At 49.5% G+C, this 27,722-nt stretch overlaps 8 protein-coding genes across 8 annotated transcripts; 4 read left to right on the top strand and 4 right to left on the bottom strand.

Moving 5' to 3' along the window:
- Positions 1–3,553: 3,553 nt before the first annotated feature.
- On the top strand, positions 3,554–4,596 carry HO133_006381 (uncharacterized protein; the record flags this gene model as incomplete). Its single annotated transcript, XM_037297279.1, has 2 exons — positions 3,554–3,731; positions 4,049–4,596. The coding sequence occupies 2 exons, from the start codon at positions 3,554–3,556 to the stop codon at positions 4,594–4,596; spliced, it is 726 nt and encodes a 241-aa protein (XP_037147404.1).
- Positions 4,597–5,649: 1,053 nt separating this feature from the next.
- HO133_006380 (uncharacterized protein) lies at positions 5,650–7,117 on the top strand (the record flags this gene model as incomplete). The annotated part of the gene is made up of 2 exons (XM_037297278.1): positions 5,650–5,860; positions 6,618–7,117. 2 exons carry the CDS (start codon positions 5,650–5,652, stop codon positions 7,115–7,117), a joined length of 711 nt encoding a protein of 236 aa, XP_037147403.1.
- A 427-nt stretch (positions 7,118–7,544) lies between these two features.
- On the top strand, positions 7,545–8,138 carry HO133_006379 (uncharacterized protein; the record flags this gene model as incomplete). Its single annotated transcript, XM_037297277.1, has 1 exon — positions 7,545–8,138. The coding sequence occupies one exon, from the start codon at positions 7,545–7,547 to the stop codon at positions 8,136–8,138; it is 594 nt and encodes a 197-aa protein (XP_037147402.1).
- Positions 8,139–9,109: 971 nt separating this feature from the next.
- On the bottom strand, positions 9,110–9,770 carry HO133_006378 (uncharacterized protein; the record flags this gene model as incomplete). Its single annotated transcript, XM_037297276.1, has 5 exons — positions 9,110–9,134; positions 9,197–9,230; positions 9,280–9,328; positions 9,406–9,492; positions 9,564–9,770. 5 exons carry the CDS (start codon positions 9,768–9,770, stop codon positions 9,110–9,112), a joined length of 402 nt encoding a protein of 133 aa, XP_037147401.1.
- Positions 9,771–10,395: 625 nt separating this feature from the next.
- HO133_006377 (uncharacterized protein) lies at positions 10,396–11,573 on the bottom strand (the record flags this gene model as incomplete). The annotated part of the gene is made up of 3 exons (XM_037297275.1): positions 10,396–10,409; positions 10,498–10,549; positions 10,620–11,573. The coding sequence occupies 3 exons, from the start codon at positions 11,571–11,573 to the stop codon at positions 10,396–10,398; spliced, it is 1,020 nt and encodes a 339-aa protein (XP_037147400.1).
- A 4,824-nt stretch (positions 11,574–16,397) lies between these two features.
- Positions 16,398–19,730, top strand: HO133_006376 (uncharacterized protein; the record flags this gene model as incomplete). Its single annotated transcript, XM_037297274.1, has 4 exons — positions 16,398–16,725; positions 17,782–18,595; positions 18,650–19,474; positions 19,541–19,730. 4 exons carry the CDS (start codon positions 16,398–16,400, stop codon positions 19,728–19,730), a joined length of 2,157 nt encoding a protein of 718 aa, XP_037147399.1.
- Positions 19,731–21,454: 1,724 nt separating this feature from the next.
- On the bottom strand, positions 21,455–22,063 carry HO133_006375 (uncharacterized protein; the record flags this gene model as incomplete). Its single annotated transcript, XM_037297273.1, has 1 exon — positions 21,455–22,063. One exon carries the CDS (start codon positions 22,061–22,063, stop codon positions 21,455–21,457), a length of 609 nt encoding a protein of 202 aa, XP_037147398.1.
- Positions 22,064–25,963: 3,900 nt separating this feature from the next.
- On the bottom strand, positions 25,964–27,722 carry HO133_006374 (uncharacterized protein; the record flags this gene model as incomplete). Its single annotated transcript, XM_037297272.1, has 3 exons — positions 25,964–27,301; positions 27,351–27,463; positions 27,521–27,722. 3 exons carry the CDS (start codon positions 27,720–27,722, stop codon positions 25,964–25,966), a joined length of 1,653 nt encoding a protein of 550 aa, XP_037147397.1.

Here is a 27,722-nt window from a genome sequence, read left to right as displayed (position 1 = left end):
CACGTCTTTAATTCACAGGAATTGAGGTCGCTAAGGCTCGACGACTTGCAGATGCAGGTCTGATTTGAAAGGCTGCCGCAGCCGGAAGAGGGAATGGATGTATTTTGGCATTTTTGCTGATTGGTGATCGTTGTCAGTTCCTTGGATCTAATTCTGCTAAAGCTGGCTACATTTTGTTAGCACGGACGAGAGGCAGGATGACTTACGGCACATAGCGGGTAGCTTTCACTCTTCGTCGGGTCCTTGGACGCAACAGCTGCGGCGACAGACGTCGCTGATGCAATGGCTGACGAGACCGCCGAACCGAGAGAGGGCATGTTGTGGTAGACGGGACCGCAGAGTTCTTGGGCTAGGAGAGATGTGGCTGTTGGCTTGGAATCAGTAATACTACTACATGGAATGGCACGGCGAAAGTTTGATCCGGGGGTTCCTTACTCGCCCTATCTCCAGCACTACAGCTAATTTCCTCGCAAGCTGCTGTTATACTACGATACACAGTCCCGCAAGCACAGTCGACGTTGCTGGTATCGCAACCGGCATTGATGACGCTTTCATTCGCGCAGGTTTGCTATTCCCATTTTTAGCGGCCGCACTGTGAAGGCAACAAGAGAGAGGTGAATAAAGAGGAAGTATGGGAATCATCCTATTATACACTTACAGCACACAGCGGATAAGTCAAGATGTTGGTTGGATTCCCAAAATTAGGCTGCGGAGTAGCAGTCGCCAGGACGGCACTCACAGCTGTGCTCGCCGTGGCATCAGCTGGGTATGTCGGCAAGCCAGATGCCGTCAGTGAGGCAGTGACATAATAGGAGCTTATGGCTGATAAGACGCTTGCAGGTTGGCCGCCAACAGGGGCGCAGAGGGGGATGCTTAGGTTCTCAATCTCTGGAGATAATTATCAGTGATTGAGGCTTTTGATTCAGCTGAGATGGAGCTTGATTACGCTTGAGCTCGTCGGTGCTGCATGAAGTTCTTTCGCAGCCGGCAATCGAGACGCTGAAGGTTGGATTTTGGCAGATGCAGGTTAAGTTTGAGAGGCTGTTGCAGGAAGCTGGGGCTGTGAGGCCGAGGGGGATGCATTTTTGCTGTTCGCAAGGGTATTTTAGTTGACACATGATAGTCAGGTCGGGGATGAATCTTGCTGACAGCACATGGGGGCCAATTGGCGAGGTTGGTAGGGTCACCGGTGATGTTTGTGGCTTTGACTGCGGCGACGGACAAAGCGATCAGCAAGAAGGCGGAGACTAAAGGCATCATGTTGCATTTGTGTGGCTATGGTTGATGTAAGTAGAGATACCCTGTAGGAAGATGATGCTATACAAGGACAACTATATGAACGATCACATTGTCCTGGACGTGCCATCGCAGCTATTTGTGCTTTTCCACCCTTGCTCCTAGGTGGTGACTTTGGTGACGTCCAAAGTCCAAACATGTACCCCGCAGTCAATTTGTACTCATACTTTTCGCTATTCATGCAGATTTGGTGTTCAGGATACCGTCAAGCTTTTTGGGACAGCCAACCATTTTAGAGCGCTTGCACGGAGGAGCTCGTACCGCTCAGGAAGCTAGCTGAGCTACGCTGACTGCCTAGATGACTCAAGGAAATGTCATACGTCGCGCATGCTATGGCAATCCCCGATCGCGATCCTAGGAATTGCAAGTCAAATTCGCATATAGAGGCCGTCCTAACGAACTCCAATCTCTACCACTTACACGCGCCACATATCGACTCCTCCTCGCAGACACTGACGCCTCACTCCATGCAGGGCAATTACCTCGGGTTGGGAAGTTCAGCATTAGGGCGTGGGAGATGTGGCAGGTGAGTGCTGCGTGGTGGTAGAGATCGAGTCTGCCTCGATGGTGGGCTGTGAGCTCGAGGTGGAATCGAGTAGAAGACACGTGTTCGTAAGGAAGTGCAAAATGTCCAGAGCTTGGGCAACGTTTGGCGAGGGTCTGAAACGTAATCCACGACTGCCTACACATTAGTTTCGTGGCCATGGAGCCCAAGAGGGAGAGGGTACAACATCCCGATTGATATTCGCCCGGGAACAAGCAGAGGGGCTAAGATCTTACACAACGAATTTTCCCAAGGCCTCCTTCCTTCGCGAGCCGAACTTTGTCATGGGAACATGGCTTACTCTTACGTTCAGAGAATATTCGTGGGGAGATAATCCATCATGGAAGAACGCCTCCGTGGAGACTATTGCCATACGTGTATCATGGCAGCCGCATCCCGGCGTGGCTAGGCTAGGCAAGAACTACGAATAGCTAAAGCGTTCAATGCTACGCTTTTTACCAGCTAAATCCTTCTCGGTCCATGTCTAAGAAAGATTACTATGGTCGCTACTATCAGGGAGAATCTTCCAATACATTATGCATTTTGAATTGTGCCTCGATGATCTCGTATTTCCAGGCTCTGTCATTCTGCATGTGATGATCAGGTAAGAGAAAGTGGCAAAGTCATGCATGGAGAGACTCTCAATTCACAATAGGAGAAATCTCTCTCTCTTTTCATTTACGCATTAACTTTTTGTAGGTATCAATTCAAACGAGATAACTCTTTTTGTTGGAGGATATTGAATAGGTAGGATTAAACGTACCAAGAAAGTTCCTTACAGATCGAATAACGAGTTTTTAGGAAGGGTCCGTGGAAATTATCGCTTTTTTATGATACTGCGTCCGAACTGTGGGGCTTCTGTAAATCTATAGAGGGCTTTTGCCGTAGGTGTATGACAGTTTTGAGGGGAATTTGGCGAAAACCATCACGTTTTTGGGGCGCTGCTCAGGACTTCTATAGTCTCATCAAAGGTTTTCGCCCTTTATGCACGACGTTTGCTATATTATCTTACCGCCAAGCCAGAATCCAGAACTGGGACCAACGCTGATAACAAGTTGACAAACAACGTAAACGCAACACACGGAAGGAACAAAATCACATGTCAACATCGCGCAACACTCCGTTGAAGCATCCACCTCATACCGCGTTGCTTCACAAGTTCTCGGTACTTAAAAGCCGAATACCCCCAAAGACTAAACCTGTAATCTCAAAGCCATCACCTTCAGGCTTCACTTCCACTAACACATCCTTTATTTTTACACTGGTACACTCCAAGATGGCGGCTTTGTTACCGCGATTGAACTCCTTGAAATGTGCTGGCGGCTACTACAATCGAAGCGCCCTCGGGCCCATGGAACCAGATATTGCCATCATCATCATCATGAAGTCGCTCGCGATGAAACCCCTTGCTTCCGAGCTGCCAGCCAGTCTGAACCTCAACGGGCTTGAAGTCGGATCTTTGTTCAAGGTGGCTTCAACAAGCTATACCCCATCTCGTATTCTGGATACTCTAAGAGTTATCTGCTCCGTGAGGCTCTACCGTCTCGTACCGTACTACAGGGTTGAAAGTGAAGCAGCGGTCCTGTCTTACCTTATGAAAAATGTGAGCAATCCCGTTGCCTGTGTCATTGCTTGGGATTTATCAGCGGTGATCGGCCTGGGGTTCGAGTGGGCACTTCTGGAAAAGATAGAAGTTGTCACTCTTTACGATGTATGGCGGAAAGCGCCGTGGGACCAAAACTCGAGATTGTCACCGCGCTCGCAGCGCTCCTAGGGCAGTTGCGAGATTACAAATTCGACCGCGTCGGCAACCTCTACTTCAAGGGTCGTGAAAGACGTCCAGATCCTGAAAAGCAGTCTAAAGCTGCCTCACTAGCCCATAGTCTTTCGAGTCGATAGCCTATAAATTGCCTCAAGAAGCAACCATGAAAAACACGGTGATTAACATGAGCGACTAGCTAGCGAAGGCACAGTTGTGGAGCTAGCCGACGTAGTCGCCCTAAAGCAACATTCGCCTCCGGAATTAGACATGGGAACTCTGAGCACTACATCGGCAAACGATGTTAATCACACCCAAACGAAAATCTTTGCTGAGAAGTCAGAAGACTCCACGACAGGAGAATGGTGCGAACAGAATCGCTATATCGTTGGCCCGCTGCTTGACCCACTCTTCTTTCTCTATCGTCACCAATACTTGCCTGGGAACAGAGGGCCATTCAGAACTTCACGTGAGTGGATGGCAGTGGCTTCAAATGAGCTGGGTCAAGACTGGTCCCATGTTTAAGGCATCGACGAATCACGCAGATTTCGACGATGACGACTGGGGCAGTGACTGCGATGGAGAAGATCCAGACATGGAAAAGTTATCTAGCGACTATCAAGACGTGCTACCTTGGGTCTTCCCAGCTGCCAAAAACGTTTCTCCCTACGTTCTGTATCATCACAATATGAGCCTCGCAAAGATCTCAGTTAATCCCCACACTTACGAAATTACAGGTATCATAAATTGGGAGACGATTCAAGTAGTACCGGAACGGAAGAGTTCCAGGTTCCCGGAATTCCTCACAGATCAGAAAGATTTCGAGGAGATCGACGATGATGAGCCCAGAGTTCTTACGCCGGCCGAGTATGATGAGGACGGTGATGACTACAACGCTACGGTGGTGGAACGTAAGGATCGATGGGACAACGGGATCTTGAGGCAACATTACGACGTTGCCTTCAAGCTTGGTTGCCTTACGTCGTACGAGGAGTGAAAAGCAGCTCTCTGGCTATAACAGCGACATTGCCAGGACGAAGCGCAATTTCGAGGAGATGACCATGGAAACCACGGAACATTCAAGTACTGCGAGAGGATGGCTCGAGCTGTACTCGAATAAAAAAGTGGTGGCTACCGAAGGTGACCTAGAGATTTGGTACAGTTCGCCTTCTATCAGACTTCCATGAGCGTTGCATGAGTATGTCCGGTAACGTACGGGTTCATAATGGATGTTTCTTATCCTTTTGTACAGAAGAGCAATGGGGCAAATCGCGACAGAATGAGCTCTTGCACCTCGTATTAATCAGAGGGGTCTGATTGGGTTTCTAAAATATGGAGCTACTTGTAACGTCGTAAGTTTCCTTTATGATTATCCTGCTCTGCTGTTACTATGTTGCAATCTTACCTACAGTGTAGGTACTCCTGTTGCGTTAATGGTAAAGCCATCACCAGATGTGCCAGGTCGCAATCGCATAGACGACATTTTCGAGGGAATCGCACTTCGAATAGCCTGAAATTGACTCAGATTTCAGTACCCCAAAGCTTCAAACGTTCTTTGAATTCCCCACGCCAACGGCTCTAGTCAAGACACCATACTCCGTTAGGGGCTCGGGACTTATGCGAACGTAAAAGACCCGAATTCTTCACGGTCGGTGAATATGGAGTACATCGCCGTATTTGTCTGGGGCTCGCACGTGTTGAAAATCCGGAAGACAATCAACTCATCTGCAATAACCAGACGACATTTGCCTTCTACGACAAGACACCCAATCTCAGGACACAAAGGCATTGATCTCAGAATGACAATTTTCTATTCACGGACGACTAGACAAAGGGCTCCCAACTATGGGCAACAGTTAGAACAATGACCAAGGCCCTGGGTCATTGTGCGCATTCTCGCACATTCTCGCTCTTTGTTGCACCGCAAAGCATACATATAATCCATGCCCGAGCCATTTTTACTGCAACACACCCTCAACATCCGATCCATCTGCAATCAACGCGTGCCTGACATAATATTTCGGGTATCGCAAATCACTCGGTCGCAGCAATGGACTACACACAGAAGTGGTCAGACCTGGAGGGGTGCATCAAGAAGTCTGTTATGACTGAGGAGGAAGAAAAGAAACAAAAAGAGCGCAAAGCCCACCAGCTTCGAATTATGGTTGAGCGCGCTGACACAGCGCTTGAAGGGAACAAACGGCTGTTGGAAAAGCGGCGGGGCGAAATGGAGATTTGGGAGTCCAGCGACAAAAACTGGAGTTTGTACCTGAGAGATCGGAAGAACACTCTTAAGGGTTTGAAGCTTGAGAATCCGAATACACGGGAAAAATCCTTTTCCACATAGATGGGCTCGGCGACTCATGAGGATTAGGAACTTCCTCAGTTTGGGGTGGAAATGAGACGTGGGAACGACCTCATCTTACTACGGACAGAAGAAATCTCGGAAGTCGCTAAGACTAGGCCTCAAAGCGAGTAAGACGTCGATACAGCATACGGGCGTCACGAAAGTGGAAAGCGTCGTTAGCATGCCTTTTGAAGAGACCTCAAAGTTCGCTCTCCCGCATTTTCTCCATCTCTCAATCGTAATTCTTACCAAATATACTCAAAATTCATCCACCTGACGAGCCGGTTGCCCATCTTAGCATCGCAACCTGGTAGGAGCACCCCTAGTCATCGATTACATAAACAAGCCCAATCTTGAGACACAATGCATTGAGTTCTGAAAGGGATGCTAGCCCACAGAGGGCCAGACATTGTATGGTCTCCCATGTGTAACACTTTTGCGAACACTTTGCGAACACTGGCAAAGTCTGGGTTCATTGTGCGTGAAATTCTCGCGTCTTCGGGTTCATTGTTGCGTCCAGGGAAACGAATAAGAACCCTGCGTCAACAGTGGTTGGTTCCTATCGACTATACACTCCCGGATCTTCCAAATCGCACCAAAAGCTCCTCCTGTTTTACGTTCTCTGACGTTCTCTGATTTTTCCAACCCACGATAGTACTAAAACCTATCAGCCACTACAGCAGAGCTACGACACCAAAGAGAGGCTCCTTACGACTCAGTAAAACGCAACGGTATGACTGCTGCTTCGTTTACCGCAGCTACCGCTGACGCCATCGAGTCTCTAAGTGAGGAAGACCTGAAAGCCGTCCTATCCTTAATCAATACCCAAGCGGGCATCAATCTGACTATGGACGATATCGAGGCTGCTTTGACCTTGGTCGAAATCAGTGCTCCCGGTACCGACAAGCCTGCTGCATCTATCCGCAAGTCGAAAAAGACTCCAGCTCACGAGAAATATCAAGCCAGTGGGGCTGACAGCCAGCGACAGGAGAGAAGAAAATACTTGGCTGCGTATCAGCACCAATGGCGGGCAAAGCAGCCAAAAGGTCACCGAAAAGCCGAGTATCGAAAGTATCTGGCCAAGGAAACCGATAGCCACCGAGAAGAGAGGCTTCGAAGGAGGAAGGAGAAGAGGAGAGCGAAGAAGGAGGAAGCAGAATGGGCGCAGTAGTGGAAACGCGGTTACAAAAGGACTACCATTGCGGGTTCTCGGAGTACTTTGGAGATGGATCATATACTTTTTGCTTTTTGCTTCCCGGCAATGATTGCAGGGGATTTGATTCTCTGTCTCTGCTGACAGTTGCGTGCAAGCAGCGTACTATTACAATCTGTTAGCCGCACTTTCGTATCAAAGTCGCCAGCATGAGACATTACCCGAACTTTTCCCCTTTCCTGCATGAATGGGGCATGCAGCATCGTCATGCGTTACGTGCATGTAGGATATGTCTCGCTTGAAAATTCACTCCCAACACGAATCTATCAACACTTGAGTAATAGCATCCCCTTTCCGGATACTTCCGACATGCCATCTTCCTTGAATGCTTCACACCAGTCCCAACGCTAAACAAATTACAACGTCTTCATCCTCTGCGAGTTAAATGCTTCATGTTGCAACATCAGCTGCCACAGCAGGTGGACAACACGGCAACGAGATGCATCCACCGCAGGCTCGAAGCTTCCCTGCACCTACACCATTCGGCACGCTCATCATCATACCTATCGAACTACGCCTCAAAATCTACCGCCTCCTCATAGAGCGAGGCCAATCGGCCGTCCTCCGCACTTCTCGAGCCACTAACGAGGAAGCGTTCGACAAGTCCTGCGAACATGCTGTTTGCCGTCTCGCATTCAACTGCTACTTGCCATTTGATATCTGTCCGAGCCGAGTGCCTTGGGGTATCATACAAAATCTTGAGCTCCGGGTACAAACCGTCAAATACCACGATACTTCTTGTATCGGTTATTTGAACACATGGCTGCCGCGCTTTAGCGCATCCATGACAAACCTGAAGACATGCAAGATTCGCCTTGACTTTGGACCTGCCTACCATTACGAACCAGAGATTATCACGGCCATCAAAACCCTCGTGGCCCTGCAGAAGATGACGCTGGCGATCGCTGTGAACGCTGACCAGGACGCCCACAATGATGACGGCCTTCACGGATCAATCATAGCCGGATCGGGACCGTGATATGTACCTAGACATGCACTGTGAGATTGATGAGGATGATATTTTGGGGTACGAATGGGCTGCAGGCGTATTGGAGCAGACGTTGGGCAGTGCAGTGTGGTGTGAAGACGAGAACGGCATGCACCTCAAGTTTCATCCACAACAGAGCGCGGTGCTTGTCAACTTGAAAAAAATAGGATGAGAAGACGGAAAAAGAGGACAAGGAGTAGTCGTCTTATCAGCACTACCAGTCTTCCGAGTCCATGACCTGACTGTGGCCTCATCCAGCATATTGAAATTGGTGATATTAGTACACGATTCGAGCTGAAGAACGAAGGCTTCGTTCGAGGAGAGTGAGGATTTGTTAGCAAGAGCTTGATGTCAATGATTCGAGGATCAAATCCGTGGATGACAAAACTTCGTACCTTTCTACGAAAAGCTGATTGTCTAGTGACCATTCAACCTTTCGTATTGAGCCTTTCTACAAGGACAGATGTGGAGAAACCTACCATACTAAGTGAGTCCTGTTCTGCTTTGAACGTCCCCGTTTGTCGTGAGCTTCCCGGAGCATTCCTGAACCGTATCAACAACTCCAGCGTTCATTGCTAGGTAATACAAAGTCTTTGCACGGCACTCATCCATCTGAGCCATTCGTTTCTTGCGAGCTCGCATGAAAAGGGTTTGTCTCGTTGCACCGTAGTATTCTGAGATTGGCCTCACCTTTTCCACTGCGTAACGTAGTGGGCGCTGCCGTTACCACTACGTTACGTTGATGCGCTGCTAACTTGCTAACAACCAGATTGGGCCTTCAATGCGATAGACATCAGCGTTCTTCTGATAGACCTATATTGTTGACTGATTCAACTAGGACCCATATTCAGACCCGTCCTCTGCACTGGACCTGTCTGGCGTATAATTTGATTGCATTGAACCTCATAATTCGTGTAATCTAGCAACTGTGTCCTGGTGTGACTATCTGATAATTTCCGCCTCTACAATGGATTGCGTTTGCCCGTCCTATTCCGATTCTGATTTCGCAAAGCATTCCAAATACTAGACGCGATTGCCTTATTCCATACCCATCTGCCATAGACTTTACAGCCTGCTTCTTGGCTTGCCTCGACGTCAGTCTCTGTTTCGCATCATGGAGTGGCAAGCATACCTGTGAAGACCCAGTGACGAGAAATATGGCTGCCAACTGTTTCTGAACCCTGTCGCCACGGATCACGTTATGCTTCTGCTTTACGTGAGCCATGAATACCAAGCCATAGCAGAAGGGCGTACTTACCCTCAAGCAATGGAACCAGGTGTTTCGATACTCGTCGTGCCCACCGAACTCGAGGTAAACATCTCCGTGGTTCTCAAAGAGGTGCATCTAAGGTATGCATTAGCTCGGATGAAGTCCAGATCTCCACACAAGCAGCTCTGATGTCCAGAAGTACATACCAGCTCTGGACGCACGCTGTTCCAGTCCACGAGGTCTCGGCACTGGGAGAATCGAGGCGTCGCGTAGATGATCTGGACAGGTGGGTAACTTGCAAGAGCTCGCCGGGCGTCGAGGATCTTTGGAGCTCCAATCGCAGACTCGAAGAGCTCCGCTAACTGCCAGATGATATCCTCCTCCCATCCTTCGTAGTAAGGAGTTCGGAACATGCTCACTTTCTTTCAAGGTTTACGGAAGCCTGGGGGTAGAGATATATTCGAAATAGATGATGTTGATGAGTGAACGTTATTTTGCAGGAGCAGTGAGAAGATAGACTCTGAAAGTGATACAAGGAAGTGACGAGTTGAGGTATTAAAGTTTGCGGAGCACAATGTGAGTCTGTGAAGGTCGAAAATAATTTTGCGAGAATATGAGTGAATAATGAAGCAAAAGAGAGAAACGAATTAGCTAAGAGGCCAAGCCCAGACTACGAGTGGGCTTGACTATCGCCAGAAGCCGCGAACGCCAACCATTGTTATATGTATATGGTAACATTGTGAAATCGTCCCACTAAAGGAGTCAAATATATGAGATTTCCTGCCATTCTCCCAGCAAAAACTTGATAACAATGGTACCTGTACTTCGCTGGCAATGAAGCAGGTTTGGAACGCGATTGACCGCTCATGTGGGCGGCAAACGAGATTGACAGTAATAGCGCTGTGGCAGGTACTGAACAATGCCTAACGAAATAAGACGGGCAATTGATTTGTGTACTGCGGTACAAAACTACAGGCGTTTCGTTAGATCAATGGCTGACGACCACGGAGTCAAAACTCTTGGAGAAGGATGCCTGATCTATAATGGGGTTCCTACGACTCACAATACCATGTATCAGCTTTGACTCCTCATCATCTGCTCGCACTCATGTACGTGGTTACCTAGGAAGGTGTCGATTACCCTTGTTCTCATCCTCATAGATCCATAGCTCTTTAGCTCTCTGATACAGAGACTGATGCCGGGAGCATTGCATCAGGATCGCAGTCTGGCCTCGTACTTAGCCTGCCGAAGCCCACACTTACTCCATCAACCTCAATTCTAATATTGACCTCGCCGAAGCGACCCTTCTCCAGCATGTAGGTCGGAATCCGTGCAATCGCTCTAATCAGCCACGCATACTCCATGAATGGTGGGCTAGTACGCAAGGGTATTGCAGGCACAATGCAGATGAAACCTTTGAAGCCTTCGAGACCTATGATCAAACCAGCCACCTGGTGAGTGCTGGGGAACTGCGCCATGTCGGTCAATCCACTCATGATCGGGACGAAGACGTCGTAGACGCCGAGGGTGTCGCCGTAAGGAGTGATGGTCACATTCAGGCGCGCTTCGGCTGGATCATTTGCGTTGTCCATGGTGACGATATTCGTGATGCTGATGGGCTCTAGTCCGATTGTGCGGTCCGTACTTAGCAAAGTCGCTGATATATTCCCCACATCTAGAGTCCCGTTGACCTGCCTTTTTTCTGTTGTTAAGCTTGCACTGGTTGGATGGTTGACGACTTGCACCCATCCAAGCACTTGTCTCTCCCACGACATCTCAAATTGCGCAAACTCGAACTTCCTCTTCAAAATCATGTCGTAGACTCCTAGGCAGGCAGCCCACAACACGAAGCGCACTTGTACGTTGCGTTTGCGCTTGGGAGTTGTGATAATAATCCTTACTTCTGGATAGTCGTCAAGCTCGTATTCTGTCCCGTCAATAATCTTGTCGTCCCAGTCTCTAAGTGCTAGTTCCTTTAGCGCGGCTACGGTGTTCACTAGACATGACGTTATGCGAAGCTTGGGCCCTCCTATCTCGTACGTCAGGCCAAAGCTTTGCGGTGGTATAGGGATGCCGAGCGTAGAATTGCTCATTCCAGCCGTTGGAGCGATGGGAGTGGAGGAATCACTGCCTAGGGTGAGAGCAGTTGCGGCTGTTAGAGCTCGGCTAAATGATAGAGTAGACAGGGCGAGGAAACAAACAAACGATATCTTCATGACAAGCGAGGCTTCCACTGACAGTCCAGCTGGAGAATAGCAGTCTGCAGAATCTCATCTTCGTCTGGCGGATGTTTTGAAGGTCGAGATAGCGGATGGACAATTGAACTATGTCGAAACGCAAGCGATATGCGAAATATGCGCTTCTGTTTCGTGTTTATCCCTCACGATCGATGAGGGGGTACAAATGCTGAGCAATCAGATCAAATCATTTTCTTCTACCCCAGACTTGCGGGTTGTCTGCTGAACAATACCCGCTACAATCGCATTCTCTTTCTGAGCGTGGACCTCCTGCAAGAGAATCAGCCAGCTTCTACGATCCAGGCTACTCACATCTAACCCCGGCCGAGCACTCTGCCAGGCAGTGACAAGCATACTCTTCCTAATCCACCCATGATCCCTCCCGTCTAAAAGAGCCCTCACGCGGCCCATGTTCTACCTATGCGTTGGCTATTTCCCATCTAAATTCAGGAGCATGAGACTGGGATAATTATCTAGTGCTAGCAGTGCTTGATTGAGGCATAAACCATAGTACACCGCCTTGCCGCCACCAAGAGCGAGAGCGGCGCTGACGATAAAGGGAAGGCCTTTTGTGCCGAAGAATGAATGGCTTTTAGTACGAGAGGAAATTCCCCCGAATGATAGACCTACCTCCCGCGCCAAGAACGGCGGTCGTCATACCGCCTACGGCCTACATTTAATGAGTTTGTGACACTTTTCTTGCCAGGGGCAAAGGAGACCTACACTGCGTTACATCATACGTCAGTACCGTTTTGATGTTGCTTGACAAATCTGAGTAGTCATGGGAAGAAAGTAACAAACCGGTAGCACTAACAATGGCCATTGCACGTAGCATGCTGATTCGGACGGCCATCGTTCCTGCTCGGAGACTGATTCCTCAGAGATTTACTCACAATATCCCGGGACCACTTGAAAAGTGGGTCAGTCAGTGGGCCTACCGCATACAGGCCTTGTCATACCCGACATTGTCCAAGCCCCGAGGCCCCCTGAAAAGCGTTGAAATACAACATACCGAGGGGCGAATTCTCTCCAATATCTTTTTGAGGTTTCGTATAGTGTGTTGAAGGAAAAACGTGCAACTGGCGGCCACAGCCGGAGAGCTTGGTCAAGAGTTACAGATCATTCTTGATGATTGGTGGAGCAGCATTGACGCAGAGAATGGTACGCTATGACGTTGCAGAAAGATGTACATCGCGACACAGCAATTGGGGGCGACTTTTGGCGTCGCGACCCCAGCCTTGTAGGGCTACTAGCTTCTCCAGATCTTGATGAGCCTGTCAGATCTTGCTTTTCTCATGCACTATCCGTGGAACGTGGTTAAAACTCGTTCGAGAGAATCGGTAGCAACTTGCTGAGCTCTATACCACATCTAAAACATCTGGCTCAAATCCTCCATGCCCTTTGACACTCAACTCCCATCTCGGTAATCTGGAATCGATGCCGCTCTTGCGCGTTTGCATGTCAATTGTATATCAAACACCTGCGTGCGCTGTCCCAACACACATTGATCCCTACAAGATCAGCCAGAGAAGGCCTCGCCCTCAAACCTATAAAATTGCCTTCAAACATGCCCTCCATGCCATTCGTTATCCGAAAATGGTTGGTAGACGCCGCGACAGGTCTGCCCCATCTGACACTCTCGATACTGCCGCAGCATCCTGCTGCAACCAATTGTATAATCCCGGAGCTTGGGTTTCCTCGGCTGCATGCCCAATAATCATGACAAACTTCGATTACCATAGAGGTCCCTGGTCCAGACTTCTTGTACTATTATCGCCCTATAATTTCCTCACAGACCTCGGAGGAAAGTTGATCATCAGTCTGCTAAAGTCCAATATCGAAGGATAGGACCCTAAATAAATCTTCTCAACTTTGCCGTCAGCCTCGCAATTTCTGGCGCCCAGCAACCACTTACTTTGGCTCTCTGGTGCTGCTCACCATTTAGACATTTCTTGTTCGCCAGCTTCTCCAGATCCTACTTCGTGGGATCGCTGTATGTGAGTGGAGTTCCCGCAGGTGTACAATGTAGGTTGTTGCTAGTGCTCAGCGTATCACCATATTTATTTGAACGAATAAGTGTAGGACACATCACCATGCCTCTATTCGCCACCCACTCCCTGAGGATATCTCTCTGTTCATTCACTCGCCCATCACCATAGCTCACGCGGCTGTAGTATGCTCGCCTCCGGACTATGTCCCTTTGGATCTGTTTTGAAGGTATCCTGATCCGTCAAGCACCATATGACGCGAATGTGATAAAAAAGTTATTGAGGTAGAAGGACTTGTTGGGTGCTTGTCAAGATAGGGTGTTGTCCAGTAAATTTGCCCTGCGGAGCCCCCCAGGATAGCGCAGGTCCAGGGATGACGAGGGAGGTGTGACGAGTGTTTGGTAGGATGTTGGGTGTAATGTCTGAAGGTAGGAGGAATGATGCTGCTTCAATTTGAGATCCAGAGCGAGCGGTAGACAGAGGACCTGGAACAATTCTATCTGGCCGATCTTGCGTCCCTTCTCAATGTGTGGCCATGTGAGATATTCCGTGTCTGTCAAACGGCTCGGTGTAGGTAATCAGCATGGCGCTTGATCGTTGCAGATATCAGTAAAGGTAGAGTGTACTCAGAGGGCGCGTCATCTGTTTTGGTGAATTGAGCTAGATGCCGAGTATCTGTAACCTTCAATGTCGCTTCGAGCTACTTTGCTTCGTCTCAGCAACGGCAAATCGATACTGTGAGTGTGCCTCAGTGTGAGAACCGAGCAATTGGAGATTTGGCGAAGGTCGTTTGAACATTAGCTGTAGATACGGCGTTCAGATATCTTACAAGGCGTTGGATCAGACAGTTCAAGGTCGGCTGTTCATCATGACTGTGGCTTCCATACTTATTTCCGCGCACGTTCCGGAAAGACCAGACAGAGAGTATCGGAAGGCCAAACTCTTCAGCCGAAGCGTAGTGTTGCTCCTAAGCAAGTCTATATCGCACGGCTTCGTCATCAGGGCTGCTTGGTATCACAGAAGATCTCCAACTAGCGTATTCAAAAACGTCTGGAATGCTTGGCACCGGAGATCTTTCACACCACACACCCAAATTCGTACTGTAGCATAGAAATCTTTCCGCAAAATCATTCAAATCAAGTAGCCACATCGCAAATAGTCGCAATCTACAAGCTATACAAACCTCAGCTATACCTTCTAAACGCATCAATAACGCTTAACTACTTGCGAAGGCTTTCAATAGAAATAAAGAAGATACTTAGCCTTCGCCTGAGTAGAAGTACTAAGGGAAACAGGCATAGCGATTAAGAGGCTAAAGAACATGTCAAGACTTCAATATAACTTCATCTTTTTCAAAGATCTCCGGTGCCAAGCATTCCAGACGTTTTTGAATACGCTAAAAGCCCTGATGACAAAGCCGTGCGACATATCTTCTGTGATACCAAGCAGCCCCACTTCCCCTGATAACCATGCAATCTTTATGAAGGAAGCTGCCCGCTCGGCTTATGATAAGTCACATCACGCAGTAAATGATACTTTTCTCCGTGTAGTGAACAACTCATGAAAAGGTCCAGTAACGGAGGCCGTCGTCGCCCAATTTTCTCTAAGGAGCCGCAATCACGTGTTAGGGTGTTCAGCCCAGATCCGAATCATGGTACCCTATAACCGCTTACGCCCTAGGATCAGCTGGCCAAGAGGCTCTCTAGTGTTTGAACATTAACACATTCACACGATGCAAAGTGAAATGAGCTGCACAACCTTCGGCTGAAACCGAAATGTGTTAAAGATAGTTTCTTCGTTTCCGCTGTCATCTGATCGTATGCTTCCCGCCTCAATCACTGGTCGGTCGTCTTGAGATGGGACTGCGCGAGATATGGACTCCTCGCAAGCAATCCAACACACGAAGACCTGCCCAGTGCCGAGCCTATCGGCTCTTGTATCTGATCAAAGCATCTGCAGAAATCCCCTCCTTGGAAATTGCGACATGGTCAAGCTCACTGCGCATCTTGGGCGATCAAAGCCAATCAAGCAGGAGCGGGATGATAGTACTCAGAACCTATCAGGCCACCATACAAATCTGCTGTGGGCCGGTTGAGACATAGAAAGTCATCTATTGGACCAAAATGCCCTTCTCATCATCCCATGACCGTGACCCTCTCGACCATTAACACAATAACATAACAGCTCACTATGAGTACGAGCAGACCCGAGATGCAGGAAAGATTGGCTTACGCTCCTACGGCTTTGCTTTCGTCCACGGATCACCAGGGCCGCTGCGAGAGTACATTGAATCTGAACGCAGGCCATGCCGGACTGCAGTCGAAAGGAATCCTTTTTGGGCCAGAAAGACCTCGTCACTCCCTAGGCGCCACGAGATCCCACCTTCCGATGCGATAGGAACCATTACTGGAACTACGTAAAACAGTGCGTCAAAACCTGGGCCCCAAGCTCAGATGATGTGATGTTGGGGCATAGCACTATGTGTTAGCGTTGTTGTGTATGTGGCCAAAGTAGCAATACTGCGGGATGTCTTTTCTGTCATGGTTCTACCTAATTGCGCGGTTCCTAACTTCATGCTAGAATCTGTCTTCCATTCTATTTATTCTTGATTCCCGATTCCAACCACAGTTGTTACCATCCAGGCACACCCTGATATTCACGCAGCCATGCCCGTCCATAGACCACGCACCCCGTACGCACCCTAGCCCTCCAGCCCGTTCGACTAAACCGTGGGACAGCCTATCCATGTACTGAAAATGAACTGCGTGATGCGACCACTCTCAACAGTCAGCATCAAAGGAGCTACGTAAGCGCCATGCAAGCATCTCGCGATGTCTTCGCCCATAACGCCCTAGGAAGGAACCTCAGCTTTGAAGAGTACGATGCTGTTATCCGCCTTGAAAACATCGTACTTGAAGTTGTCGCTCGCCGCCGGGAGTGGAGTCCTGATCTCATTATCAAAGCTTTTTGTGACCTGGATCTTGTGTTCTTTGATGGGTTTCTTCGAGGCCAGGTCTACGTCCAGTGGAAACCTGCTTCCTACTTTCCTCCGCCACTCCCACGCAGCCTGACCTTCGGCTTGACAAATCCTCTAGGCGGCGGAAAAGCTGTCATACATCTGAACGTCGATGCTATATTTGCTAGTACCCAACTGACCACTTGGAAGGAGATGTGGCGCACCATGCTGCACGAAATGTGGTCAGTAGCCTCAGGAGGGACTACCTTGGGATTACCTATGTCTTTTTTATGCTAACAAGTGGCAGCCATGCTTATGAAATCATTCGGGTTGCAAAGCCCAATAGGGAAGAAAACGCGCACGGCCTACATTTTGGCACCAAAATTTGGGCAGTACACGAAAGAGCACGGAGGGAGATACACCAGGGAGCGATGCATAGAGGCCAGGGTTTCGATGCTTATTCTTTTTCATGAACTCGATCAAGGTAGTTCTGTGGGGTTGCTCGATGCTACTACTGACGGGCGTCCCTCGGGTTCATTGGGACTGCAATTTTCTACAGAATCACTCTTTTGTCATGACAGATTCCACCCTTCCTTACCACAACAGACAAAATGGTCATTCTAAATACGGGGCAAAGTTTGACGTGCCGTTTCGTTGGCACGGCGAAAGCGTGCATGCTGAAAAATAAACAACGAGGTCTGTTTTGTGGCTGCTTGACGAATCAAACACAAATTGCTCGAATTGTCTCCTTAGCTGCGCCATCCGGCTTCTCTTCCTTCCAGACCGGTTAAGACTCCCTACCTACTTCCCCATCTACTCATTCTTCCATAGCTGGCAGTTGCCGCCTGCATCGCGGTCATTCGATTGGTTTCTCGAATATAGCAGAGACCTACTTTTCGGAGAGCTGAGACAGGCAATGGTTTTCAAACGACTGGTCTACACTGCTCAGCGAGATTAAAAGTGAGAAAGTGTTATTTGCTGAGTAATGGTGATTTGTTTCATTCATCCGTTTCACGGCATTTGGCAGCCAATGAGACTCAGGAGGCAGGTTTCGCCTGACATGGTAGCAAATCCTTGGCACTTCTGGTCTCAATTACTACGGGTTCTTCTGTGCTGCTTCTCATCTTCTCTACAAATATTAGAACTACACCTTCGCCTTTTCCGTGCTACCACGGGATCTCTACCAATACACGCCCCCTAAAAAATTCTCTCATCTTCGAATTTTAACAGCAGTACTCTACAGGGGAATCCATGGGCCACTTTTCGCGTGCTCGCGGAACGAGCAAGATAGTGGCGCATGGATCGGAGTCGTACCAATCTTCCTCTGATCCCACAAGAAGACACCGGTCTTACGGCTCTGATCGACGGCCTCCCAAGAAGGCTCACATACAAGACTCTGATCCTGCCAAACCTGTCAATAGCAGCAAGAAACCTCCAGACTTACACGGTCCACGCACTAGCTACCCATCCCAGGAACAAGATATGCTCCAGGTTGTTGAAAGAAGCGCCAAGGACCTAATCGAGGAGGCCTTCTACAAAATTACTTCAGAAACTGGGACATCCTATCCGTGCACGCAAACAGAGCTGGATGCTTCTGGAGGAGTCAACTGGTACAGGGCCTCGAGCGCACGCAATTCAAAAGACAAGAGACCATGGTTTGCTCAAGCAAACAACGGGCCGTTTTGCAATATCAGAATAGCAGCACAAGAAGTCTTTGACCATAATGATCCGACAAGAACGCCGTCGGTTGCTGAAAGTGAGGCCATCAGTCGTCTGATTACTGGGTTCAAAATGGCTGGCCAGAAATTTTGGGGCCCAGATCTAGCTATCAAGACTTTTTGTGATCTCGACGAGGTTTTTTTCTGCGGCAGGCTCAGAGGACATGTCTGCTTGACATGGCAACCCGATCGCTTCTTCGCAAAACACCTCTTAGGACACACTATTTACCTGGGGGGCGGGAAGTGTGTGATCGAGTTGAATGCCGACAACATATTCTTTCATCCTGTTTACTACTCGTATCTCAATCAGATGTTCGCTACTCTACTGCATGAGATGTGGTAAGCTTTCTGTCTTCAAGAGAGTTAACCAAGTTCACTACTGAATCACGACAGCCACGCTTACCAGCAAGTTCGAGCTCTGGACTCTGGCCCTGCAGGATGGCAGGCGGGTAAACCTGGTGGCCATGGCAAAAACTTCGGCACGATGATCCATGCTGTAAATAGAAGAGCGAAGGAGCTGCTTAACTTGAAGGGGGACGACGTGCCATACCCCCGCCACGAGTATGCCCTTGGCGACGACCCTCGTCCAGCTCCAAAGCAGTCTCCTCCCCACCAACCCTTTCCTCTGAATCCAAGCAGAGCAGCAGCCTCTCCCAAGTCTCCAAAAGGACGCTACGACGATGCGTTCAGACAAGTCTTCCGAGATTCAGGAACCAATTTTGAATGCACACAAAGTGATCTAGATGTGACCGGAGCATTAGCTCGACGAGAGTGCCCGACAGACAGCCGTGAAGGTCGCGAGGCATGTGGAAAGAAATGGTTCCCTCAACTCAACGACGGACCATTCGTCTCCCCAAGGCAAGCATGTTTGGACATATACAACCACAATACCTCGCGCAGAAAACCAGGCAATTTGGAAATGGAAGCCATTGCGCGCCTTCAAAAAGCAATAGCTGCAGGGCGTGGTGGTTCCTGGGGTCCTGATCTCATCATCAAAGCATTCTGCGACCTTGACATTGTCTTCTTCCGTGGTCGGCTTCGAGGTCACGTTTGTGTCCGCTGGCTGCCAGATTGGTCTGAACATCGGTGTACTACATGGGGCTCCACCGTATACTTGGGCGAAAGCAAGTGTGCAATAAACCTGAATGCGGACACGATCCTGTGCAAGTACAGGCAGCCGCTCGAAGGGATGTTCGCTACGATGTTGCATGAGATGTGGTGAGTACGAGGAGCTTCCCCTGAACCCGTCTTCTTGAATTTCGTGCTCGTACTGAAGGATGACAGTCGTGCGGACGCGTTAACTCAGGTCATCGAAGGAGAGATGATGAAATGTGCAAGCCATGGAAAGAATTTCGGCACAAGGTACTACGCTGTGAACAAGAGGGCCAACAAGTTATTTAATCTCTCGCTCATGGTCCATTCTGAGGTGAAGTATCCACAACACAAATACGAGAAAGGCGAGGGATATCCGTAGGACGTATAATATGATCCTCAAGGTCTACCTGATCCGGCGAAATGATGGAAAAGTGTGCGAGGGTCATGCCGCTCTACGTGGTTCCCGCTTTGACAACAGGTCACAGCATGGAGACTCCATGCTGAACGAACAGACCAACACCAGTCCTCCTCCAACGCTGTCTTTGAACAGAAAAACATGATGGCTTGACATGAGAAACTGGTTGGCGCTTTAAGTCAAGGCGCAGAGAAAGTCGGAATGAGAAACGAGACAAGGATGGTGTTCTAATTGACATAATGAGGGGAGATTCTTGACTCTACTATCTGCAGCCGCTCGACTCATGCGCTATTCTCTATTTCCCACATCCTAGCCTCAGTGCCAGACACGTCATGTCCCTAGAGCATGATAGTCGTGCCCGTTTCCAACGAATTCGCATGCCAAAAAGCAAAGGAAAATACGGCCACCTCAAACCTGCAGGGACTATCTTCGATCCCCAACTCGCGGTATACGAACATCAGCGATGCCTCCAAGCCCAGCGATCTCTGCGTACAAGGACCCACTCCGCCGGTTCCAGGTGAAATGGATTCTTCTTACGGATGCAGAAGGGTTGTGCGAGGAGGCTTCATGGGAAGGCTTCATGGGACATCTTCCAGATAAGAGGATGGAGTGCCCATACACGCCGAGATATCTAGATGCACGCGAAGGAAACTCTAGACACGTCTCTGGAAGACCGGATCCTGCAGAGCTGAGAGCCGTGTGGTTCTCTCGACGTAATAGAGGGCCATTGCTCGGCATCAAGACAGCATCGAGAGACGCAATGCTCGAGGGAAGACCCTGTCTGCTAAATAATATGAGGTGTTTTCCGAACAGTCAAGAGGGGGGTGGAGGTGCGATGTGTTGTACCCTTAGTCTTCGGGTGTGGATAGTTGAGAGAGGCATGACAGCATGAATTGGAGGGAACTTCTTCTCATCGATATTTTGCGAATATTAACGAGCGAAATGATTTTCGCGGGAATGCAGCAATAATATAGGTAGTACCAAGTGGTTGGTGGTGTTTTAAGCACTCGTGTACTGAAGATTTTGTCTCGCATTAGCAAATAGACTGTATTCTGCTCACAAAAGCTTTCATATCCCTGTTCCAGATCGCTTATTTGCGATAGGCTCATTCCATTTAGGGTTCCCCAGCATTATGCTGTACATTAGTGCTCGCAAACAGTGAGGCCATACAGAAACGACGCATGCACAAGTAGATATGCAGATATATGATTGGGCATATCCAACACTGGGGCAGCTAAGACCTTTCTGGACATGCAAATAGCCCAGAAAGGCCCCCCAGCGCTAGAAAAACTCCCATGTCTGAGCGACATGCCCTGGAGTGAAAATGAAGCTATATATAGGTGTGGGTGGGAGGGAGAACATTGATATGGCTCTGAAAGAGAACAATTCGAATGAAGAGCCCACTACTGGTGCAGTGGCCATACAAATAGTACTCGCCATGGCCACCTGTCTCCCTACTATCGCATATCGCATAATGATGGAACGGTGGATCAAACAACCACCAACGCTATGGCCTCATAATGGACCCACTAACCCACAGTCCCACTGTTGCGAATTTTCCATACAAGATTAGAGTGCCCGACAAAAAACCCTCGACTGCCCACTAATGTTCGCTGTCCCGACGCTACTGGCCCTTCCGATGATATGAGCTGGATACAATCAAAGGCTACGTTTCAAACCCAGGATACTTATGAATCACGCCTCGCTAGCCTCAATGAGGTCTCGGCTCCGTGATCCTGCGCCTGCTGCCTGAGGTTCCGCATGTGCTCAAATAGATCCTCCGTCATCACCTTCACGGAAGTCTCATTGCCTGAACGTAATCGAGGGCGTAAGGGTGGCGTAGGGAGTTCCTCGAGCGTGGTTCCGATCCAAACGAGCGATTCGATAAAAGACCTCCTGTAGCTACTCGTCTTCAGCATGCAGCAGTCCTCGCAAGAGCGGCGACCCCAATACGGTTCATCGTCAAGGCGGTCCGAGCGGCGACAAGGTGTGGTGGCGAATTCCCATATAGGCAGCACTCTTGCGCAGATGTAGCAAGGGTAATGGACGACGGGCAAAAGGTATGCGTAATCTAGTTCGGTTTTGAGGAGTTGGTTGGAGAGCTCGGTGTCAGACAGTTCGGAGCGGATCTGAGCTTTGGGGATTACATTGAGGAAAGAGGAGTGTGTGCGACGTAAACACGCCAGCGATGGATATTCATCATGATCGAGGTGGGAGATGATCTGCCATTTGAGCTCGACGGGTAATGCGAGGAGAGGCGGTAGCTTTTGTTCGACGAGTTTTGATGGAGGATCCATCCTTTGAGCTGCCAGATGGGAGAGGCTTCTCTTCTAGCTTGCGAGACTACTGGTGTCACAGAGGGTCCTTGTAGTGTTGTAGATTCGAGGAATCAGTTTCGTAGTCTCAGTAGGTACCCGAGAGAATGGGGTTCGATTTATGAGACTCTATTTAGCGTACTATGAGATCTTTGGAGAGAACACAGAGGTGTAGGAGGATGGTTCTGCTGTCCGTCAGCAGGAACTATAAATCCAGCTCTGTAGGGCTAAGTGAGTCACGCTAGTATGAGGAATGCTATATTGGGACTAGCTTCAGACTCAAAATTTGTTTGTGCTATTTTAAAATGCCTCTTTTTCCCCAACTTCTTCCCTTGTCATTGAAAATTCGCCCCTATGTCTACCATGCGCAGGATTTTCAGTAGCAGCCGTCTTTTGGGACTCGGGAATGATGACCGTGTGCCTTATATGAATACACAGCTATCTTCAATATCCTACATTCTTCCATATTATTGGGAAAAAGGTGAGGCTGCTACGACGAGCCGGACTGCTCTTGCTGACGAACAGTTTGGGAGTGACACAAATACATCAAGGGAAGTGGAGGCCATGAATGAGAGATATATATTGGTTCCTCAAATACAAGATCTTAATACGAACCGTCTCTAATTTTCGCAATCTCTCTCACTTGTGCTCTTACTGCCAGCGCACGGAACACGATTTTTCGCAATGATTCCGTCATCCGCACAGTCTTCACCGACCGCCCTTCCCGAAGATCCTCATAGCACATTCCAGCTTCATAGGATCCCGTCTAGTCTCAAAGCAACCACTGGGGGGCACAGTCAACTACTCACGGAGACGGAGGCGGAGCTCACATCGATGATACAAGGGTTATGAGGCGCACTTTACCTATTCACGAAGCGGATCATAATCCGTTTAGATAGTAGTCATCGAAGACCAGAGGGTTGAAGCGTGTGCGCTTTGCTGGACGTGGCTACGAAGCTACTCGTTTCTGGTCCTTTTCTCTCCAATCATCTTCTGCACGAATGTTCCTTTGGATCCGCAGCGGTAGCAGAGTCTGTTGTACGCGCAGCTTCCCCAATGACAATACGGCATCGCACCATCTAGGGATGGAAGTCCTAGGAGCGTAGCATAACGTTGCATCTGGAGCAAGGATAATGGGGGGGTAGTAGGAGGTAGGAATGATTCAACTCGGAGTCGAGAAGCTGGCTGCGAAGAAGGAAGGGTAGAGGCTCGGAGTGAATGATCGACTTGGGAATGATCGACTTGGGAACGATGTCCCAAAACAATGTGTGCGTCTTGCGGAGGCAAGCAAGATTTTGCAACTTGTCATGAGTGAGATACAGGACCATATGCGGCTTCAGCTCTGTAGGTTACGCTGGAAGGGGTGGTAGGCCGTCTATTTGTTTTTGACACTGAAGTTGGTGGCAATTTGTTGTTTAATACGTTAGGACTGGGCGTCTAGTACTCTTCGTGACCTCTGCTAACGCTCAGGGACAACAAATTCAGCGCTCTGAGCAAGGGTCAACGTGAATATACGGCATATTTGGAGAGCCGATGATGTGACAATGCTGAATCGACCTCTCGGAACGACGCTACTGCAGCAAGAGTTACCATTGGCGCCGACTTCTCCATCACCACTTTTTGGCATGTCGAAGTGCCTTCCGCTGCACATGTTCGGGACAATCAGGAGTACACATCTCGTTCTCACGGCCAAGAAAGAAGTGCCCGCACTGCTGACATGGTGCTCTATATCGACCACAAATAGGGACTGGGTTGTCTTTCGGGTACAATCTCTTCTCGACGCCGCATTCCGAACAGAACCTTTTCTTCATAGAAATTCCGCCTGTGCCTTTCTTTCCAGTGTTTGAGTCATCACAGGAATTATGCGCTGGTAACCACCTTGAGCATTTGAAACAAGCATAATGCGAGCGTGGAAAAGGTATACGAATAACTCGTCTCTGTCCGAATAAGCCGGCTTCGCTGCATGTCAGCTTTGGAGATGATGTGTACGAAGGATGTATGCGTGAGACGCAGGTCTGTCAAGGTTGTAGTATCGAGAAACGAGATGATTTCGAGCTTGATCTCTACAGGCAGTACTCATAGATTTGGCATGTCATGAACACCTGAAATAGAAGCCATGACAGGCGGGGAGCTTGCAGTGAGTCGTGGGATTGCCACAGTGTAGAAACAGTCGAAGTGGAGGAGGTTTGAGGTTACAAAGCGGAATCTAGGGAAGCAGCAGCGAGACCCTTACTTTGTAAGACGCAGTTTTGCGGCGAAGCTTAACACAGTACTTTCCGAGGGGATGTTGAAACGATCAGGAAGCGGTCATAAGCGAAGACGACAGCTTATCGACCGAAGATGAATCATCATTCCTACCTCTTGACAGTATAGTTGCGTCGTTCCTCCTCCGTCGCTAGAATGCAAGAATATGGTGAATCCCGATCTTCTTACCCGACTAGCGTTATTTACGTTCCTGATTCTCTATGAACAGCCCAAATTCATTGCCAGCTAGGCATTTGAGGCCAGACCAAGCGAAGGCACCACGGGGCCATACAAACAACCCGTGGTGATGTCTTCGAGCGAGCTCCAGGCCTGACACTCCCACTTTCTAGGCGAATGTATATGGTAGTAGCTTTCAATCTGTACAAAACCCTACGACACGAGACTGGCGCGGGAAAATCCTCTATAGACTGCCAAGAAAAACAGCAGCAACTGATGTCTGGCGGATCTACGTTGACAAACAGCACGGATCCGCGGAGAATAAGGAAGGATATACATGGTTACCTGATCACCAGATACTAAGCCGGAGGCTATCACCTCAAAATATCCACGCCACACTCCTGCAGCCACTACTCCAGCCCCGAAAGATAAGCGCCGTTCGAGGGTTTCTCTACCTAGGTACAAGCACAGCTTGCTCAGCCGTAAACCCTATCCTCCCTACCCATCTACAACACAAGTCACTCATACCAAGACTTCCCATTCTACTCGTACGCCGGTCAACGACGACTCGGTCGTCTGGTCGAAGCTGGTGGACGCAAACGCTCAGCCTCCCTTCGTGCGAAAGAAAGAAAGAAAGAAAAACGCGACGCCATCCACCCCATCACCTGCATCCGGACTTCTGAGGGAAAATCGGAAACGAATCCGCGCAGGGGGTTTCCATCGTGCCGAGACGGGGCTGGGGAATTCTGGAGTCGGGGGAGGGTCCGTGTGGGAGGACGCACGTTATGGGTTTCGTATGTATGTATGTGTGTGTGTGCGTGTGTGTGTGTGTGTGTGTGTGTGTGTGTGTGTGTGTACGTACGTGCGACTTTTTGCAGAAGAAGGGTTGGTAAAATGATAAGGAGCCGAACGAACAAAGGCTCGGAGTGGAGTCTCGTGGCTGTGGCTTGGGAAGTGGGGGACTTGGACCTGGACTTGTGCATCACGAGACCATGTCCGATGTCATGCGCATCGCCTTCAGATTACAGTCCTGGACTGGTGTTCGTCGGAGTGCGTGCACGGGCTTACTAGTCCCACGTCGATGGCTTGAGCATGTCTTGGTCATGATCGTGGGGAGGAGGATCTTGGGGAGTTTTGACAGAGTACTCGTGTCGGAATGGGTGGATGTTTGGCTGAAGCATGGGGGTTGTGGATAGGGAGGGAGGGAGCTGGGGAGTTGATACATGGTGGACGGGTAGGCACTGGTTGATGGTGAGGAATGGAGGCCTGCCTGCCTGCCTGCCTGCCTTATGAAATGTGGATTACTGTGTTGGATGTGCACCTTATGGACCTGGGGGAAGTGGCTTGGTGTTCGGTGTTGGAACGTGAGCGGAGAGAGGGGAGTATTCGAGATAGGTAGGTCGAAGGGTTATACTGTGTATATATATGCTCTCCTGAAAGAACAAAACGGGACATCCGATCCTACATGCCCCCATTCACAATACCGTCCGCGACCCCGTCTCCATAAGCCATCCTGTCAACCACGGCCTCCTCGCCCGTGGTAGGCGGCACCCACTTACTACTCTTCCAGGGCTTCACCTTACTGATATACATGGTGTCAATCTCCTCCAACGTCCTCCCCTGCGTCTCGCAGACGAAGAAATATACAATCAGCACGGCCGCGAAATTGCACGACGCAAAGACATATCCGTATTTGAATCCAATATCACCAATGATGAAGGGCGTAAAGAAGGCGATGAGGAAGTTCCATGTCCAGTTGGAAGAGGTAACTAATGCCATGCTGCGAGCGCGGTAGTGGGATGGGAAGAGCTCGCCAACGATGCACCAGATGATGGGACCCCATGTTGTGGCATAAAAGGCAATGAAGAGGCAAGCGAAGACGATCATAGCCGTGCCGGCGGCAGGAGTGGCGGTGGGATCCGCGTTATTGAGTGCGAAGGCGCCGACGGAAGCGAAGATTAGGAAATTGACCGTCATGCCGATACCGCCAACGATTAGAGCCTTGCGACGACCGAAACGCTCGACGACGTAGAGACCGAAGAAGGTCATGCCGAAATTGACACCGCCGAGGATCATGGCTGTCACGAAGCTGTTTTTGATGCCTGTGGCCTTGAAGATGGTGGTGCCGTAGTAGAAGAAGAAGTTGGCGCCTGTGAGCTGCTGTAGTGCTTGGAGGACGATGCCGAGAGCGGTTCGATAGGCCATTCGCGGGCCGGTGATCAATTCGATCCAGGGACGTTTACCGAGGGAGACTTCTAAATCGTGCTTTTCTTTGATTTCGCCGATTTCACGCTGGACTTCGCGGTGGTTTTCGGAGACCCCGTAAAATTTGGCCATTGTTGTCCTGGCTTCCTCCACGCGGCCTTTGCGATAGGCATAGCGGGGAGATTCGGGGAAGAAGAGGATTCCTAAGCCGAGGATGAGAGGCCAGATGAAACCGACGCCCATGGGTATACGCCAGGAGCCAGAATTGGGGCGTTTTTCGGTACCGAAATTGATGGCGTCCGCGGTGAAGATTCCCGCTGTGATGAAAAGCTGGTAAGTACTCACGAGCGCTCCGCGCACTTGTCGAGGACCGGTTTCGCTGGTGTACATGGGTACCATGATTGAGAGTGCGCCGACCCCGGCACCCGCAATCAACCTGCCAATAGCGATTTGTACCCAAGAGGTCTCCGAGGCCATTTGTATGATGACGCCGATACTAAAGACGATACACCAAACACACATGGAGAACTTTCGGCCGATGCGATCCGCAATCGGAGCGACAGCGAGAGCACCGGCCAAGGTGCCAATGGAGAGCTGACAGGTCTTAGCACGATCTACCGTGAATCTAAGGGGAAAGACTGACCAGGCCAACAATCAAGCCAGAGCGGACGTTACTAAAACTGTAATTGCCGTTTCCCTGGTCCTCGCCGAAACGTTGGAGAAAGTTTTGCATTTGAAGAAAGCCGGAAATTTGACCTGCAGTCGTTTGTTGAGCCTGCGTTCTGCCCTGGGGTTTCGCTCAAAAGCTCATACCGGTATCGTAGCCAAAAATGAAGCCACCCATAGACACTAAGATACCCATGGCAAAAGATCGCATGCTCAAGAACTTGACGGGTGAATCATCGTACACTCCGGCCTCCTTCTCCGGGTCCGGGGATACCTGGATGCCTGCATTCCTGTTATCCTCCAACGAATCGGCGTTTTCCGTATGTTTGGATCGCGACAAGAGCCCCAT

The sequence above is a fragment of the Letharia lupina genome (assembly GCF_014066315.1).
Source record: "Letharia lupina isolate WasteWater1 chromosome Unknown contig_24, whole genome shotgun sequence".
Lineage (NCBI taxonomy): Eukaryota > Fungi > Ascomycota > Lecanoromycetes > Lecanorales > Parmeliaceae > Letharia > Letharia lupina.
Note: the sequence above shows the minus strand (reverse complement) of the source record. Positions and strands in the feature narration are given on the sequence as shown.